Source organism: Phaethon aethereus (genome assembly GCF_964289735.1).
Source record: "Phaethon aethereus genome assembly, chromosome: 8".
NCBI classification, from domain to species: Eukaryota; Metazoa; Chordata; class Aves; order Phaethontiformes; family Phaethontidae; genus Phaethon; species Phaethon aethereus.
The window spans coordinates 20,518,061-20,533,379 of NC_138584.1; the positions used below are offsets into that span (position 1 = coordinate 20,518,061).

Below are 15,319 nucleotides of genomic sequence, written 5' to 3' on the forward strand. Positions count from 1 at the left end.
TGTTGTCAGAGCAAGATTAATTAGCTTAATCAATTTTAATATCCTCTTTCTGTCTGCATTGTGAGCCACCATGACCTTCTTGGCAGGTGGAAGATACTTCGAAGTGGCATTAAAGCCTTTTTTCTTTCTCTAATGGGAGACAGAAGAGTCAAAATGCTCACACTGATACTGCTGCAGCCATTAACTAGAGTGGAACAGAAATTGGTCTGCAGAGGCCAGATTCATTAGTCACCAAGAAATACAGATTGGAGCCTCTAATCTGAGGTACAAATGAATCCTCTGTCACAAAGTGGGAACTCGCTTCATTTGCATAGTGTAAGTCAGCTTTTGATTTGTAATTTCAAGAGGTTTATTAGTCTTAGCTAAGCCGAGAAGCCCATTTGAGACCTACAGAAAATGACACTGGTCAGAAATTAAGACTGTGCTATGGTTTCTTGTGTATCTCCATATGCACCGTACGCATTCATTAATATGAAATGCTTTTTATTTATTACGGGATAACCTAACTCCGCATTTTTCCTGTGGAAAATGATCACCTGCCCAGTAATATTTCTGAGGCGTTCTTGCCTCTCAGACAGAGGCGAGCGGCGGTGGGGAGGCCTCGCGGCCCCTGTGACGCAGCTGCCGGAGCAACCCCATTACTGCTCTTCTCACGATCACGTTTAGTATTGAAAATGAAATACGAAAGTTCAGTCCATTCAAACCGTAGCTCCTGGATTTCCCTTTACTATTAAAAAATATTTTCCAATAAAAACCTATTACAATTATTGAGAAGTTAATTTCTCTCCAGATCTTTCTCTCTTTTTGTCAAATTTCTGCATAACTGGACATCTCCCATCCCCTTCCTGGGCTGAGGAATAAAAGACAGAAACACCCTATACAGAGAAATGTCTCTTCAGTAAGAGTCTGAATTATTTTATTATGTTGCAAAGTATCTCAAAGTTCTTTTCAAAAATCATTCTTACATTTTGTCTCAGAGGGTACAAGTAAAAATCAGTATTTTAAAAGAAATTTTGGAAACAAAAAAAAGTCAATAAAATTTTTCAGAGCCAGACACGATGTGTTCTAGGACTTTTTTCTCTTCTCTTCACAGGCATGAGGTGGCATTACTGGCGTTGTATGGCAGAGCAGGAGCTGGCCACTACAGACAACCATTCTAGAGCAGATGAAAGAAACTGAAAATTGGGTAGCAATGTGTTACATGCCTTCCATATAGCCTGGTTAAGGAGCCTCGTGGCACACATTTTACTAGCGAAGTTAGAGAAATGTTTGTCTTTACATTTTTATCCTGAAGCCACTGAATCTGGCCTTTGTAACAACTCTTAGAACTGTAGGAGAGAGTGATTTTACTAGGTATAAGAATACACAAAGAACAAAGCAGGCTATATAATGTACATTTTTCATGCAAGCAAATTAACTCTAAACAGTCTTTGATATAAAATACTACCAAGCCGATGTAATTTCTGTTAAATTGCCAGCTTTTTCCTCTACACAAAGTTGTAGTATGAGAGAGATGTTACTTCCAATTCAGATAACCATTTCTGCTCTTTCAGTTTTGAACAAGTTGAGGTAAAAGAGGTATAAACTTTAATCTTTAATTTTTTTTTCTGAATGTTATACCTGTGTAAAGCCAACATTTGTACAGTTGATATGGGGCACAACAGACATTTATCAAAGACTGAAATACATAGGATCATGCAGCAAGATGATAAAGCGTGGCAGGTTGCTGAAGCAGGGAGAAAGCAGGGTGACAGCACAGGAGAGATACCTTAAGGTAAGCCCTGCATGTCTTCTCTCGTTTTTGGAGCTTTTTAGTAAGGAAAAAGAAAATCAGAAGTTAGACACATTCCGGAAAGCTTCAGAAATATAAAAAAATTAGTCTGGTGTTTCAAATCCTGAATTCGAACTATAGCCTGGACATTAAACTAGTTTCTGTCCAGCGATGACTATAAAAAAACCCATCAAATAGGAAATGTATTTCCCCAACCTTTATAGAGGTGCCCAGATATTTTTGCCCAAACGGTGGGATTTGTGTGAAAAGGTTAAAGGAGAAAATCCCTCTTGTGGGCATTTGATCTGTCTCTGGGAAATCTCTTTTTAAGGGCAGCTAGGGATTTTAAATAAAACTATTGCCAAAACAGCAGAGGAGTGCATGGAGATCTCTCTCTAAAGGCGGCTGAAAACCTGTTTTGTTTGTAGCTCGTTGACTAAGCTGGTGCAAGGAAGAGGCCAAGAAATAAAGCATTTCCTCTGAGAAAGAGAGGAATGGTATTAACACTTGTGATTTGTATTTAAACCACAAAGACATACGTTTTCTCTGAAATGTTTCTCTAAACATCATTACAGAGAAAACACTTATTCCTGTTTTAGATATGCGTATTAAGGCATTTTTATAAAGATCAATTATAAGTGATGTTGGCCTCTTTAAAAGGCTAAGAAAGTGCTATTATTCTGCAGGAAGTCAGATTAAAATAAAACCCTGCACCTATGCAGAATCCCACTGATTTTATTACATGTTCAGGGTTAAAAGGATCACTGGATAAACATGCTGACTTGTTACAGAATTTCTGAGAGCTAAAGCCCATTTCCCTCACACGAGCTATAACACATTCCAGATTTTAATAAGGCATACAGCTATGTATTTTAGGACCAGTCAGCTATTGTGAATTATATCTTATTCCCTTAAGAAGGTAATTGCAACTTTCTGCTACGTATTTACTGCTGTTTTCTCTTTCAAGTTTATTCCAGAACTATAAGCACATAGGAACGAAGTATAGATTAATATTTCTGGAAGGGAAAAAGAAAAAGAAAGCCAAGGGCAACGGTTAAGCGAGCAGGAGGACATGATGGGAGGTGCGTACCTTGTTATAACTCCTTCCAGCAGAGTCTTTTTCACTGGGTCGTAGTTCCTGCAGCTGAGCATCCAAAATGTCCACGAGCTGCTCCATCAGCCTCACTGATGAACTAACATCGCCAGCAAAGACCGGTCCTTTGGTGTGTTTAGCCAGTTCATTGGCCAGACTAGCAGCATTTTCTCCACTTCTGATCTGAAATGACAATTTATATTATCTCAGCAGGGTCCCTTGTTCTGCTTGCGGCTCCTAGTTCCAATTCCCGGTGTACCTTTGTTGTGGTGAAATAACCATTTGCACGTACATTGAAATCTGCAACTAATTGAGACCAATAACGTTCTCTTTATCTCAGAAGATTAAAGGTTCTTAGATCCGTGACACACAAAAGCCGTTCTTAACAGCCATCAAAACCAGAAATCAGACTTTTGGGCTAAATCTTCTATTCATCCTCACTTTTATTTTACTGCCATTATCAGACAGTAAGAAATCTATTTGTTCATACTAGTGCTTGAGGCATTTGAAAGTCAAGTAGCCTGGTACTGACAACAAATTATCCAGTTTTCATAAACTTAGTAAATCTCAGTAGGGAGGGAAAACACAGAAAGTGGCTCTGCACTCTAATCATACTGTTATTAATGCACTCAGACAAAAATCTATTTATTACAGTATAATTTTTCCTGAATCAAAAAACCTTGCTGTATATCACGTTTTTTGCTGCGTGATTTATAATATTTGATTTATTAAGCAAACATAGCTTTTGTTTTTTTGAACACTGGCAAAGTTACTTTGCTTTAAATAGCGATGAAAACATGTAAGCACAGATTCAAGGAAGAACTTAACTTAGAGGAAGAGGGTACCAAAACACACATGTGAACCTAACTGATGGCCAGTGCTTTGCACACACAAGTACACATAACTCCTTCTACTTTAAATGAACAGAGTAATAAAGACGGTTTCAACAAACTGAATTATTAATGCTCAGTTAAAATCCTTCATCACCAGTATACACCAGATTAAAAGGTTTCAACCAACCTTCTGAGCCAGCTGATTTACCCAGTGTGAGGTGCAGTTGCTAAGATCAGGGCCTTTGGGGTTCCACGTTCCCGTTAAGACCACGCAGAGATACGAGGCAGTTCCTACAACAGATGTAGAAAACTACAGTGAAATGGAAACCATTTTTCCACATGCATTCAGGAAATCGGCTGCACTGTGCTCCTAAGTAATGTTAAATTCTGAATGCCGCTAATGGCAGTAGTTGACAACAATTGACAAAAACGTAAGGAAATAATACAGATTACAAACAGCAATAAAAAAAGTCAGTGAAAAGTACCAGACGTTTTCTGCAAACAAACAAAAAGCCCTTGATTTTTCCTGGAGCTCATCCAGAGGGGAGCTCATAATGAGAAAGGCAGCTGTAAGCATATTTCACAACAGTCCTCAAGCAAAGCCCTAAAATTTGACCCGGATTCTCAAAAGCGCATGCGCAAGGTAATTCTGCGGCTATGCTCAAATGCCGTTTGTAGATTAAAACTTGACCGTTGCCTGTAGATACTGCGTTTTCCAAGTAACAAAAAATCGTGTGACAGACAGCTTGAGATTAAAAAAAATTCACCATGAGAGAGCAGCACATTGCTTTTGAAATGTCTGCTTGAAATCAAGATATATTTTTAAAGGCAATACCTCGTGTTCCTTTGGGGCAAGGGCGTTCAACCATCATTCCTCTTTGTGTCTGAGGCCAGCTAATCCCCCTGGCCTCAGTTGGTTCACAGAATCTCTCTGGCAAAGGGAAAAAACTTGTCACAGGAGGAATTTTGGTTGTGGAAACGGGTGGCGGCAGCTTGGGTCCTCTGCTTCCTTCCTTTGTTCCTCCAGCTAATGTTGTGCTTATGGGACCTTTCTGTGATGTAGTGCTAGTGGTTGACACTGTGGTTTTGTACAGCTCTGCTGAAGAAGTTATTGTCACTGCTGTGGTAGGCACTGCACAGAGAAAATTAGAGTAATAATAAGGTAAATGACTTCAGAATTAGAAAAAAAAAGTTCTTTAAATGTTATTTATGTGGTTTTAAAGGATACTCTGGTGTCTACTTCCTTTATCTTAACATTACTCTTTTCTTACTGCTATTCTGGGTGCTTAAGATATAATTTTGACTTTTTTTTTTCCTCATTCCCAGCTCATATGATGTTTCAGCATTCTTCAAATAATCTCTTCCGTAATGAAAATTGATAGTTACATTTCTAATGGCTGAAAGGCAGTACTAGTGAGTTATCAGTACATAACAAACATGCTCAAAGCAATTAAAGATTACTTAATCACTTTTGCAGAAGCAGTAACTCAATAGACAGAATCATTTGAATCAGCGTGCCGTAAACAATGCAGTCCAGCTTTAACAGCAAAGGCAGTGGCCTGTAACTAACGAGACCATTTTAAAAAAACAGACCCCAAAACTTCAAATGACCCACTACACACCTTCCAGGAAAATAATTACAATAATATCTTCCTACCCGGCAGTCATTCTGCTTGAGAGAGCTGCAGCGTGCCCCATCAGCTCCAAACAGAAGCAGCGTCTAGCATGTACGTGGTGTTCTCGTGTTTCGAGCCTTAACATCCTTTTTTGATAAAGCAGGTATGAAGACACAGCTCGTTCAAGCCAGTGGCAAGTACCTAGTTTAATCTTTCACGAAACACTAGGATCGGCTTAAGCCAAGTCACTTCTGCCGGGGACTCGCAGCCGCCCGCTCCACTGACCCACGCCAGGAATGCATTGCTGGAGCTGCGGAGGCACAGCGCCAGCTACACCATGGTTTTGAGGCTTTGGAGAGATAATACTAGTTAATGCTAGTGGAGATAACAGTCCGGAATTCCTGTTCATCACCTTCAAATGTATATTGAGCAACGGCCGAAACAATGCAAGTGAGCAACGTAACTGAAACAAGTTATCATTAATTATTTCCAAATCTTCATTAGTGTTCACAGTGCTTTATAGGCAGATAAAAGCACAGATCCTTGTGGTGAGAATAAACAAGCTCATATCAAATACTTTTTAAACCCTAACTGATACAGAAATAAATGAAGCTAATTTTAGGATTAACTTCAGTGGATAAAGTGGCTTTTTTCATTCCTTTTTCTTCTTCTGCTAGGCCCTTGAACTCCGACTTACTGGACAATATCTCTTCTCTAAATTAAATCATAAACAAAAAAACAAAAGAAGAGCTGCCTCACTTTCTTTCAGCAGATTTTTTTAAGTTAGTGTTTTGAATAAAATTACTTTTCAGTAGTATGGCAAATAAAAATTAGTTCAAAATCCTTTTTCAATTGTGTTTCAGTTATTAGGAATCTCAAATACAAATTTCTTATTTTCCTATAAATTTAGAGTAGAGTTTTTGAACATCAGGATCTGTTCTTAAAGACTAAATGCTAAGATGTGCTCTTCACCCTTCTCTTGCTCACAAACGAGAAACTTCTTCAGAGGTTGTCTTTTCTTCAGTCTCGACTGCTTGAATACAGTCTGTGTAATAGTGCTGAACTCGTGGCGCAGCTGGCTACTCTGAAACCTACTGAAATCCCCGGATCTGTTCTGCAAGTGCTTGCCTCACATCTTGTGAAACTGCTGTAATCTTCTTTTGATTACAATGCATCCAGCCTTCTAGTGCTTTCCCAATTAACTTTTGTCAAAAGCACTTGCAATCACTTGCAGAAGCGTCAGGCAGCGCCTGCTGAATCGGGTCCTGGGGAATGGGGGACTGGTGAGGATGGAGAATGATGCAGGGGACAAGCAACCGTTACTCTCCATCCCCTAACACGTTGTACTAATTAGTACATATTTAATCACTGAAATGTGTATTAGTATTATTGCAATTACTACTTCGAACCTATAATGTTTTGGATAGCTTTGTCTCAGGAGCAAAATATCACTGTAAGAATTCATAACAACTCTTTGAACTTCAGTAGTGAGGTAACAATTTTCAGAACACATTTTGTGCTGCACCCTGAGCTAAAATATCCTGCTGTCATTATATGCAACTTAGTTAGAACAATTTTAAAACTATCCATTACAATCAATTTCAAAGCCTATCACCTATGATTCAAAAATGACCTGCATAACTTAGTAATAGTACATACTTTAGAAATATATTTATTATCTCCCATTTTAAGAGAAAGACTTCAAACCACCCCTCTCACAAAACTGAAAAAAACTACAGATCACTTCAAGAGATTTTCTCTTGAAATAAATTTTAAAAAAGAAGTCAGTATATTTAAGAATGTACCAGGAAACTTCAGACAGTGCTGGAAGCCTGGGAAGGAAGGTGGTTGAAAAAATAAGAAACAACTGAACACGTCCCTTTAAGGAATACATCTAGCTTTTAGAAGGCAGATCATTTCGTTTTTAATGACCTGTTGGGGAACTTAATCTGCAAGGCCATTCTCCTGAGCTGCAAGAAGACACATGATAGCTGCCACCACCTGATGTGTCTCGTTCCTAAAGCTGAGGGTGATGGCATCTGCCGGCTGCCACGCACTGTCTTGTGGAGCGCTTTACCAATGTAGGATAATGGCAGTGATGATTAATATGCCACAACTAAGAACAACAACAAATTCCATGTTGAGGTTATTAACCTATTGTTCCAAGCAGCAGGGGTGAGCCTGTACGAGGCTGAAGATACATAATTTTTGTCCGATGCCAAAAAAGCCGCTTTTACAATGTGAGATTCTATTTTGGACTTTTTGACTAGGCTTGACATGCCGAGGAGAAAACCAAAACCTCTTCTGCCTTCTTCCTTTTTTTTAAGAATAGGTGTGTCTTATTATCAGCTGAAGACAATCTTTGTAAAATTAAAAAAAGAAAAAGGAAAAGAGTGATAGGAAGTAAATACAAAGACTCAAGTTGAGGGTAATTAATTTACATTTGTTTCATGCAGTTCCTAACAGCTGATTTAAACAGTTATGCATACTATCAGTTTCTAAAAATGAAGACACCACTGGAGTAAAACTTAACACCTGTTTAACAGTGTGATGTCTATAAAAAACATAACACAATTGCCTAGGACAGCAGGGGAATACTAACTTTGTTTCCCCAACTGACAGTGAAGAGTAGATTTAGAGAAGGCACACAAGCTATCTAGTATTCTTTGCCAACAGGCTTCTATTCTAAGCAGGCATAAAACACATTTTAAAAAAACCAAACCAAGCAAAACAAAAAAAATCCCCACCCAAAATACAACTCTGACCTTAAATTTAAAATTGTGTTGGAATGCCCAGATGATGCACCACTTCTGAAACTACCGATGGTTCCATTTTAATCTCTGGCATCCAGGTAATTTTAGAAATCAGCTGCATGGATTTTTCAGTTAAACGTGTGTTTTTATAGGTCAGATATTTCCATGTATTTGGATACGTGAAAATCTATGTACCTGCTTTCATTTTCAAAAGGTGTCACACATTGAGCTGCTGCAAAGGAGATCAGAAACATGCGCAAATCCAGATTTCCCTGCCTTCTGCTTATTAGCACTATGTGCCTGTTTTCATGCTTCGGTGACTAGCAGGGAAGTCACTAAGAGTTACCTAATTACCTATAGGTTCCAGCTATTATTCCTATTCCAGCTATTGACCCTGCCAAATCCTGTTTAGTTGAAAACAAAATGTTTACCCAGCCATTTATAAATTTATATCCTGAAAATTAAAATAAATCTGCTACAAAATTAGCAAAATACCTATGATCAAGAAATGCGCTGTCTGGTCCGCATTATGTTGTCTTTACTTGCACAATCACTCTTTCATCAATCTGTATTGTATCAGATTTGACATAATAGTAAAGATCTAATTTACTTAACAATTTGCTGCATGATTTCGTCGTAGATTCTTGGCGTTATAAAGGTTTCGTTGCACTAGCTTCCTATTATTTCAAGCCCTTGGTGATAGTACTCTCCGCCTTTCTGTTCTGTCCACACTCACAACATACGTATTTTCCTGCAGTGATCCAATAAAACTTAATGATGGGTATCATGGCACAAAAGGGGAGACAACTTCAGTTTGAACAGTTTGCACGGTTAGCACAAATTGGGATGAGTGTAGATGAAATTTCTCCCTAATGCACTAACACAGAACAAAAGGATTTATCTTCTTTTTGTTACCAAGGAAACCTTACAATGTAATGCTCATATTCACTTTTTAGGGGGGAAATTCCCTTCATTCATCCTGATCTTTTAACTTAAAATACCTTTAAAATTTTCTATTTCAGCAGGGATTCATTTTGTCCCTTGGATATGTCCTTCAGAAAGGATGTAACAGGACATATCCACTAAATTTACCAAGGATATAAAAACTCTGGTTTGTTTCCAATTTTTCGTAATTGCTTTTTGCAGGGCCTGATGTATTTTATTTTATTTCTAAATTAAGGGTTTGATTTTTAAATGTAATTTTTACACTGAAGCTTAGAAAATGTGCTCTTCTGCAATATCTGAGTGGTACTTGTCAGCTGTAGTTCTGAAAGCCACTTCTGCATCTGTGCACTATAATTCCCACGAGGAGAGAGAAGAAAAAACAACACATGAAGAATGAGGTTAGGTGGAGGAGTTCTCCTGATTGCCAGGGTAAAACGGTAGCCTGGCTGCAGTATCCGCAGTTTTAGAAATCTGAAGAGTTCTCCTGAAGACTATGAAAATAAGGATATAGGGAACACAACATAGTTGCAAAGGGGAAAATGGTGTCGGTTGGCAGCAAGGGCAAGGTCAACATTAGGTTAATGTGGTGGTTATTTCAGAGGTTTCAACAGGCAAATTTTAGAATGAAAGAAACAAGGCAGAGGAAAAAGGCAGGTTTGGGGTCATGGATGAATCCCAGATTTTGGACCTAAGAGCAAATGTAAACCCTCAACCTCAAAAGTGTGACTCAAATGTGACAAATTCATCTTTCAGGTAGGAAGACAGACTGTTGTTTTTTGAAGCACTCAGTAGTTGGAAGTTTTGGTGTAGACAAGAACCGATAGCCAAGACAGATAGATGGCGGAGGGGAAGGAATCAGCCTGTGTCTATATACCGTTATTGCTCCCACAGCAACAGAAGGAACAGAGATTGCTGCGTTTCCCACAATAGTCCCAAGTTAACCATTCGAACAGAAAAGGCCATGGCTTCCAATTTTGAGGCACTGACCTTGTGACACCATTAAATACTTGATATTAAAGTACCATTGCAAAAAGAGGCTAAAAGAAGTTTCTTCTGTTAGGTGACTTAAAGCATGTTATCCTAACACCTATGACTTTGAGTAGATGATTAAGAAACCCGAGTCAACCACCAAAAAAACCCCAAAATAAAACAAAAGAAACACAAAAAATGCCCTTCATCAAATGTGCTGAAAATCTGGTCTAATTTCATATGAGAGAAAAAAATTCAAATGTGTATTACACATATAGATCCTTTAATTGTGTAACTGTAACAATAGAAGGATTGATCTTCAGTTTATACAGACTTTATGCTGAAACAAAGAGGAACTGAGGCTATAATACAAAAAAATATAGTTAGGAACTGTAGAGAATCTCTTCTTGGTTTTATAGCAGAACATCTCAAGGACAATCATATTAGATAACTTTTCGTTTAATTTAGTAGTCTTTATCTACAGACAAATGGCTTAGGCAAAAGAGGAACTGAAACATATCCTTAGATCTGCTATGTATAGATCCATACAAAACTAAAATATTGGGTATTGGCTTTATATAAGGAAAAATAACATTTGTGAATATATGCATCACATATTCAAATAAGTCTAGTACCTTTATATGGTATCTATATTCAAAAAAGGCCATAATCAAATATATTGACCGATGCCATAATGCATTTAAAACCCAAACTTGTAATCACTCAAAAAATATTCCTTCTCTGTCTTCACGGGTGAATGGGCAAAGAGCTCAGATGAGAGGCAAGCACCCTGCAGTGTGCCCTGGACCCCTTCTCGTCTGGGTCTGGCTGGAATAAACCGTGTGTCCCCCTGCCTTGCATGTCAGCGAGGGACCCAGGAACATGCAGGGGTGCTGGTGGATGCTCAAATCTCTGTTATTAGACGGGATGTTGGCAGTACTGTAACTTAGGAACTTGGAGACTCTTTGTAAAACCATTACGAAATGTCTTATTGGAGACCTTTGGTGGTTTACTAAAGCAAAGGAAGGATTCTCCAAAGCCTTTTCTTCTCTCCCTGCTCTTCCTTAAACTCTTCCCTCAATGCAATGATTTAAAGATTAGCTTTTGCCACATTCATGGCAGCTGCCTGAACTGCAAAAGCTACTTAGAGCCTGCACCTCCATTTTCTCCTCTTTCTATTAAAGCTTTAGAGAATTTAAAATGCATCTTCATCTCAGTTAAACTGAATGAAAAGTGACATGCATGAGAATGTATGAAAATGAAAGCTATAAATTTTTTCTAATTACATAGGTGGTACACTCTCTGCTAAGAGCAGCCCCAAAGCCTCCCTAAGGAATGGACTAGCTTGATGCACAGAGAGCAAAGCTCCCCAGGAGCTGCCCTTGCGGCCAGAGCTCAGTCCCCAAGCACCTGAGCCTGGCCATGTATTGCCAGGGAGGTCTGCAGGAGACAGACTGGACAGATCTTCACCTGGCTCCGTACATCAGTACGTTATCAACATTTTCTCATCTCGAATCCAAAACATAGCCTCACACTACCTTCTATGAAGAAAATTAACTCTATCCCAGCTGAAACCAGGACAGGCGATCACTACTGTATTGGCTCTGAACTGCCTTGTTCTGCTGCGTCTTACGTACCTTTGTACCCAGGAAAAGCTGTATGTATATTGATACAGATGCGTGCACACTGTGGTTTGTACTGCTGTGCATCAATAAGCTTCACTGAAGCACGACAGCTACTTTTCACATGGAGAAGCCATTATTACTACTTTCCTGAAGTAGAAAAAACGGCTGCTAAACATGCATAACAAATAGGTGAGGCAAGTGACGTATTACCTTCAAGCAGCTTATCAACACTCTATTCCTTGCTGCGTACATCATCTGCCACGGAGCATTTCTCTTGGTATTTACTCTCCCCTGCAGATATTAATAGGTGGCTGTGCCTGTTCATGTAATTTTTAGGGATTTCTGAGACCTATAGACCTCCATTTTTCCTTCCTCTTTTGGCAGTTAGTGTCTTTCCTTTCAGGTAGTTGTTCTAACTTCAAGGGAGCTGAATTGCCACTGTAATGGACTTGCTGAGAAACCTGCTAAAAAGAGGTCAGATAATCTTGTCTAACCCCGCATTAGAAACTGTGAAAATAGGGCTGCAGAAGAGTATTTGTGCTTGGTATTGCACATTAACTCCATACATGTCCTCTGGGACCTCCCAGCACACATCACTCTCAAGTGTTGGCGCCAAGAAGTTAAAAGGTCTGCGCGTATGTTGTAATCAATTCAGAAGCCTGGTAACACTGAACGGATGGGAACAGGGTTCCGCCCCTGCCTGAGTGAACTCAAACTTACTTCAGCTATAGAAAGCCAAACTGACTGATGATATAAAGTAAATAAACAATTCCCCAACTCATTCTCAAACACAGAAAAGCTAAACACGGGCATAAAAAAAATAGGAAAAGTACAAGCCTGTAAACCAAATAAATTCCCTCTCTTCACAGGTGCTGCAAATCTGCCATGCACCAACGGAACGCTGTACTGTTCAGCACGGCGCAGACGAACAACCCCTTCATGCCTTTCTGCCAAGAGCCAAGTCTAAGACCAAAGTTATCATAACATCATTATCCGAATGGAAGTACAAAGAGATTAAAAATGAGAAAAACCAAATTCTTACCTTGCGCAGGATCAGGTGGGCCAAACTCCAAAGAGTATCGCAGAATGAAGTTGTTATTCCACACATACAGCTGGTTGTCTCTGGGGTTGTAATCCACTGCGGCGATGTACTGGTACTGGTTGGGGAAAGGAACGTCCACGTGCTCGCCTCTGCTTAACCTGGTGTTGTAGATGTAATCGATGGCGTTCTTGCCAGTCTCGCTCTCGTTGTCCTGATACACTGACCGCACTACGTACAGGACACCACATATCATGAAAGCATTGGATGCTGCCCGTTTGTCATATGTCGTTTCCCACGTGGCTTCGAAACGCAGGGTGTAGGGGTTCAGTTGGCTAATTACTATCATCCCGTTGTTTTGCTCCGTAGCATAAATTACCCATAAGCCATTTTCATCAACTGCCAAGTCAATATCAGTCTTTCCTCCCCATCGGTATGGAGAGGTGTCATGGTAATTAGCATAATTGATTATGGCCTCCCCACTCTTAATTCTAGTCCTCAAGTCGAATTTTACTATGTTCCTAGTTCTTTCCTTGTTAAAAAAGACAGCACCATCATACACTACAAATCCAGTACCATCCACTCGATTTGGGAGTTTATACGTCGTCTGCTGGCGTCCATTTTGGAAGTCCTCTAAAGAAGCATATTCTATCAAAGTATCGGTGCGATATGGAGTCCATGGCATGAAGTATATTTTATCTGCAGCCTGGAGAGGATCTTTGCACCAAGCACCTGCTTTTTGTTCAGCTTCATATAAATACGGTGAGTCCACAATTGCTTTCAACGTCCCCGGGCAAACAAAAACTAACAGTCACAGAGAGAAGTAAGACAAAAATTACGTCAAATTAAGACTGTCTCATAGTAAAAAGAAATTTAAAAAAAGAAAAAAAAAAAGGTAGGTAAATCATAATGACTGTGTCAGGAAGAAAAAAAATCAATTTAATTGGTACTGGATTATACCTTATGTTATAATTAATGCAATTATCACCCTTTATCATCCACTTTTCTTAAAGTTACCATGTTCTTGCTGTACCAGTATGGAAAGTGGATGGGAACTGTTTTCACTAGTACAGACCAAGGCTCAATGGCATACACAGACAGCTGAAAATGTAGAGCTACTCTTGCATTTTCGTCTTAGACTTTTAGTGAGTACGCATTAACGCTCCAGAGCTTTTAACTGGTGTGCAGCAGTGCGCTAAGTCATTTCAGTCCAAAAAAAAATCACATCGACTTGTTTAGAACTTTAAGAAGTGGTGAGGCTGAAAAAGGAGGTGCCTCGATTAAAAATAAAGGAACAAAACAAATCATCAGGTATATAGAGAAAGCAATTAGGAGCAGAGAAAACAAAACACAACCAAAGCAATGAATGAAACAGACCAGGAAACCCTGTAACCATGGCATGCTATGGAGAGGGTTCTGGAAGCCAGGCAAGATGACACTTGATTAACAAGAATTTACCCAAGGGTGAGAGAAAGAGAGGGAAAGAAAGACAAAGAGAAAGGGAGAGAAAAAAGCAAGGGAGTCTTCCCTCCAACCCAAGTATTTCAGACACTATACCCCGCCACCTACTTTAAGCAGCCAAGTCACTTTATTGCAAACAGTCGACTTCTTTATGAGGTGTACTTATGAGATCCTGCTGATTATCGTAATATAAGAGTGTTGTGGGGAGGGGAAGGGAAGAGGTTAACATCCATAAGGCACATAACAAGGAGCTGGGGTTTGGACTGTATACGTTATTTACCTTTTTGCTCCACTTCTATTTTAAGCATCGGAAGAAAAATAAAAAAGTGCAAGGAAAAAAGAAAGAAGATTAACATAAATTGACTATTAATCTAGAGATTAAATTAGTAACAGACGCTAAATATAGGGAGAATAAGAACTGCACTATATTGGATAAAGAGAAACACAACAGGAAAACCTAGCAGGAGAGAGATTCTACGGTTACACAAATGAACATGGATCAATCATTTTGGTAGATTAAGGAGGCAATACAGATATGTTGGCATGTAGTTTCACTTAGTGAACCTGAATAAATAATGAATTACTTTACTAAGGCATGCTATACATCTCTTCTTGTTCTCCAAGCATAATGCTATCAAGTTGGTTTTTAAGTGACACATTAATTTATCATATATGTGCGAGTGCACATATACATATTATAGTAATTAAATAATTATAAATCAAAAATGCAGTATATTAATTATATAGGTTTGTATGTGTGCTTATTAAAACTTCCCCCATCTTTGCCCCAGACAACCCTCTGCTTTTCTTTCTTGTAAAGAAAGCAGCTTGCATCCTTTAGCTCTCCTTAGGCTTTAGTTTATTTTTTTCCTGAATGTTAATCTTGAGAACTTTTGCCACTTCTTAGTCTAAAACTGCAAAATCAGACTAGAAGGAATAAGCAAAAACATCTAGAAAAAAGAAACAAAAGCACAGTAAGCAAGAGGAAAAGAGAGGAGAAAATTAACATTTAACTCATTCAGATATTCTCCAGCATCATCGATTAAGCCAGAAACCGCAAGCTAGTATGCAAGGACAATTATACTAAGTGTTTAAAACAAATATCCATCCCGCCACCGTACATGGGAAATATAAACCGAACCTGATTAACAAAGTTGTATTACCATAGCAATTTTTCCCCAAGGAAGTTTTAAGGAACATTATCACAGGAAGAC

General features: G+C 38.9%; 1 protein-coding gene across 9 annotated transcripts in view; it reads right to left on the reverse strand.

The window, feature by feature from the left end:
* The window catches only part of ADGRL2 (adhesion G protein-coupled receptor L2), a gene marked incomplete at both ends in the record, with an annotated part of 125,513 nt that overhangs the window by 29,344 nt on the left and 80,850 nt on the right, over positions 1-15,319 (reverse strand). For 5 of the 9 annotated variants that reach the window (XM_082003164.1, XM_082003163.1, XM_082003162.1 and 2 more), the window contains 5 exons: positions 1,769-1,807; positions 2,862-3,047; positions 3,885-3,988; positions 4,533-4,829; positions 12,648-13,448. In XM_082003164.1, coding sequence (XP_081859290.1) covers positions 1,769-1,807; positions 2,862-3,047; positions 3,885-3,988; positions 4,533-4,829; positions 12,648-13,448 — 1,427 coding nt within the window. Of the gene's footprint in view, positions 1-1,768; positions 1,808-2,861; positions 3,048-3,884; positions 3,989-4,532; positions 4,830-12,647; positions 13,449-14,385; positions 14,401-15,319 lie in introns of all 9 variants that reach the window. The other 4 variants (XM_082003165.1, XM_082003168.1, XM_082003169.1 and 1 more) reach the window with 2 other exon arrangements.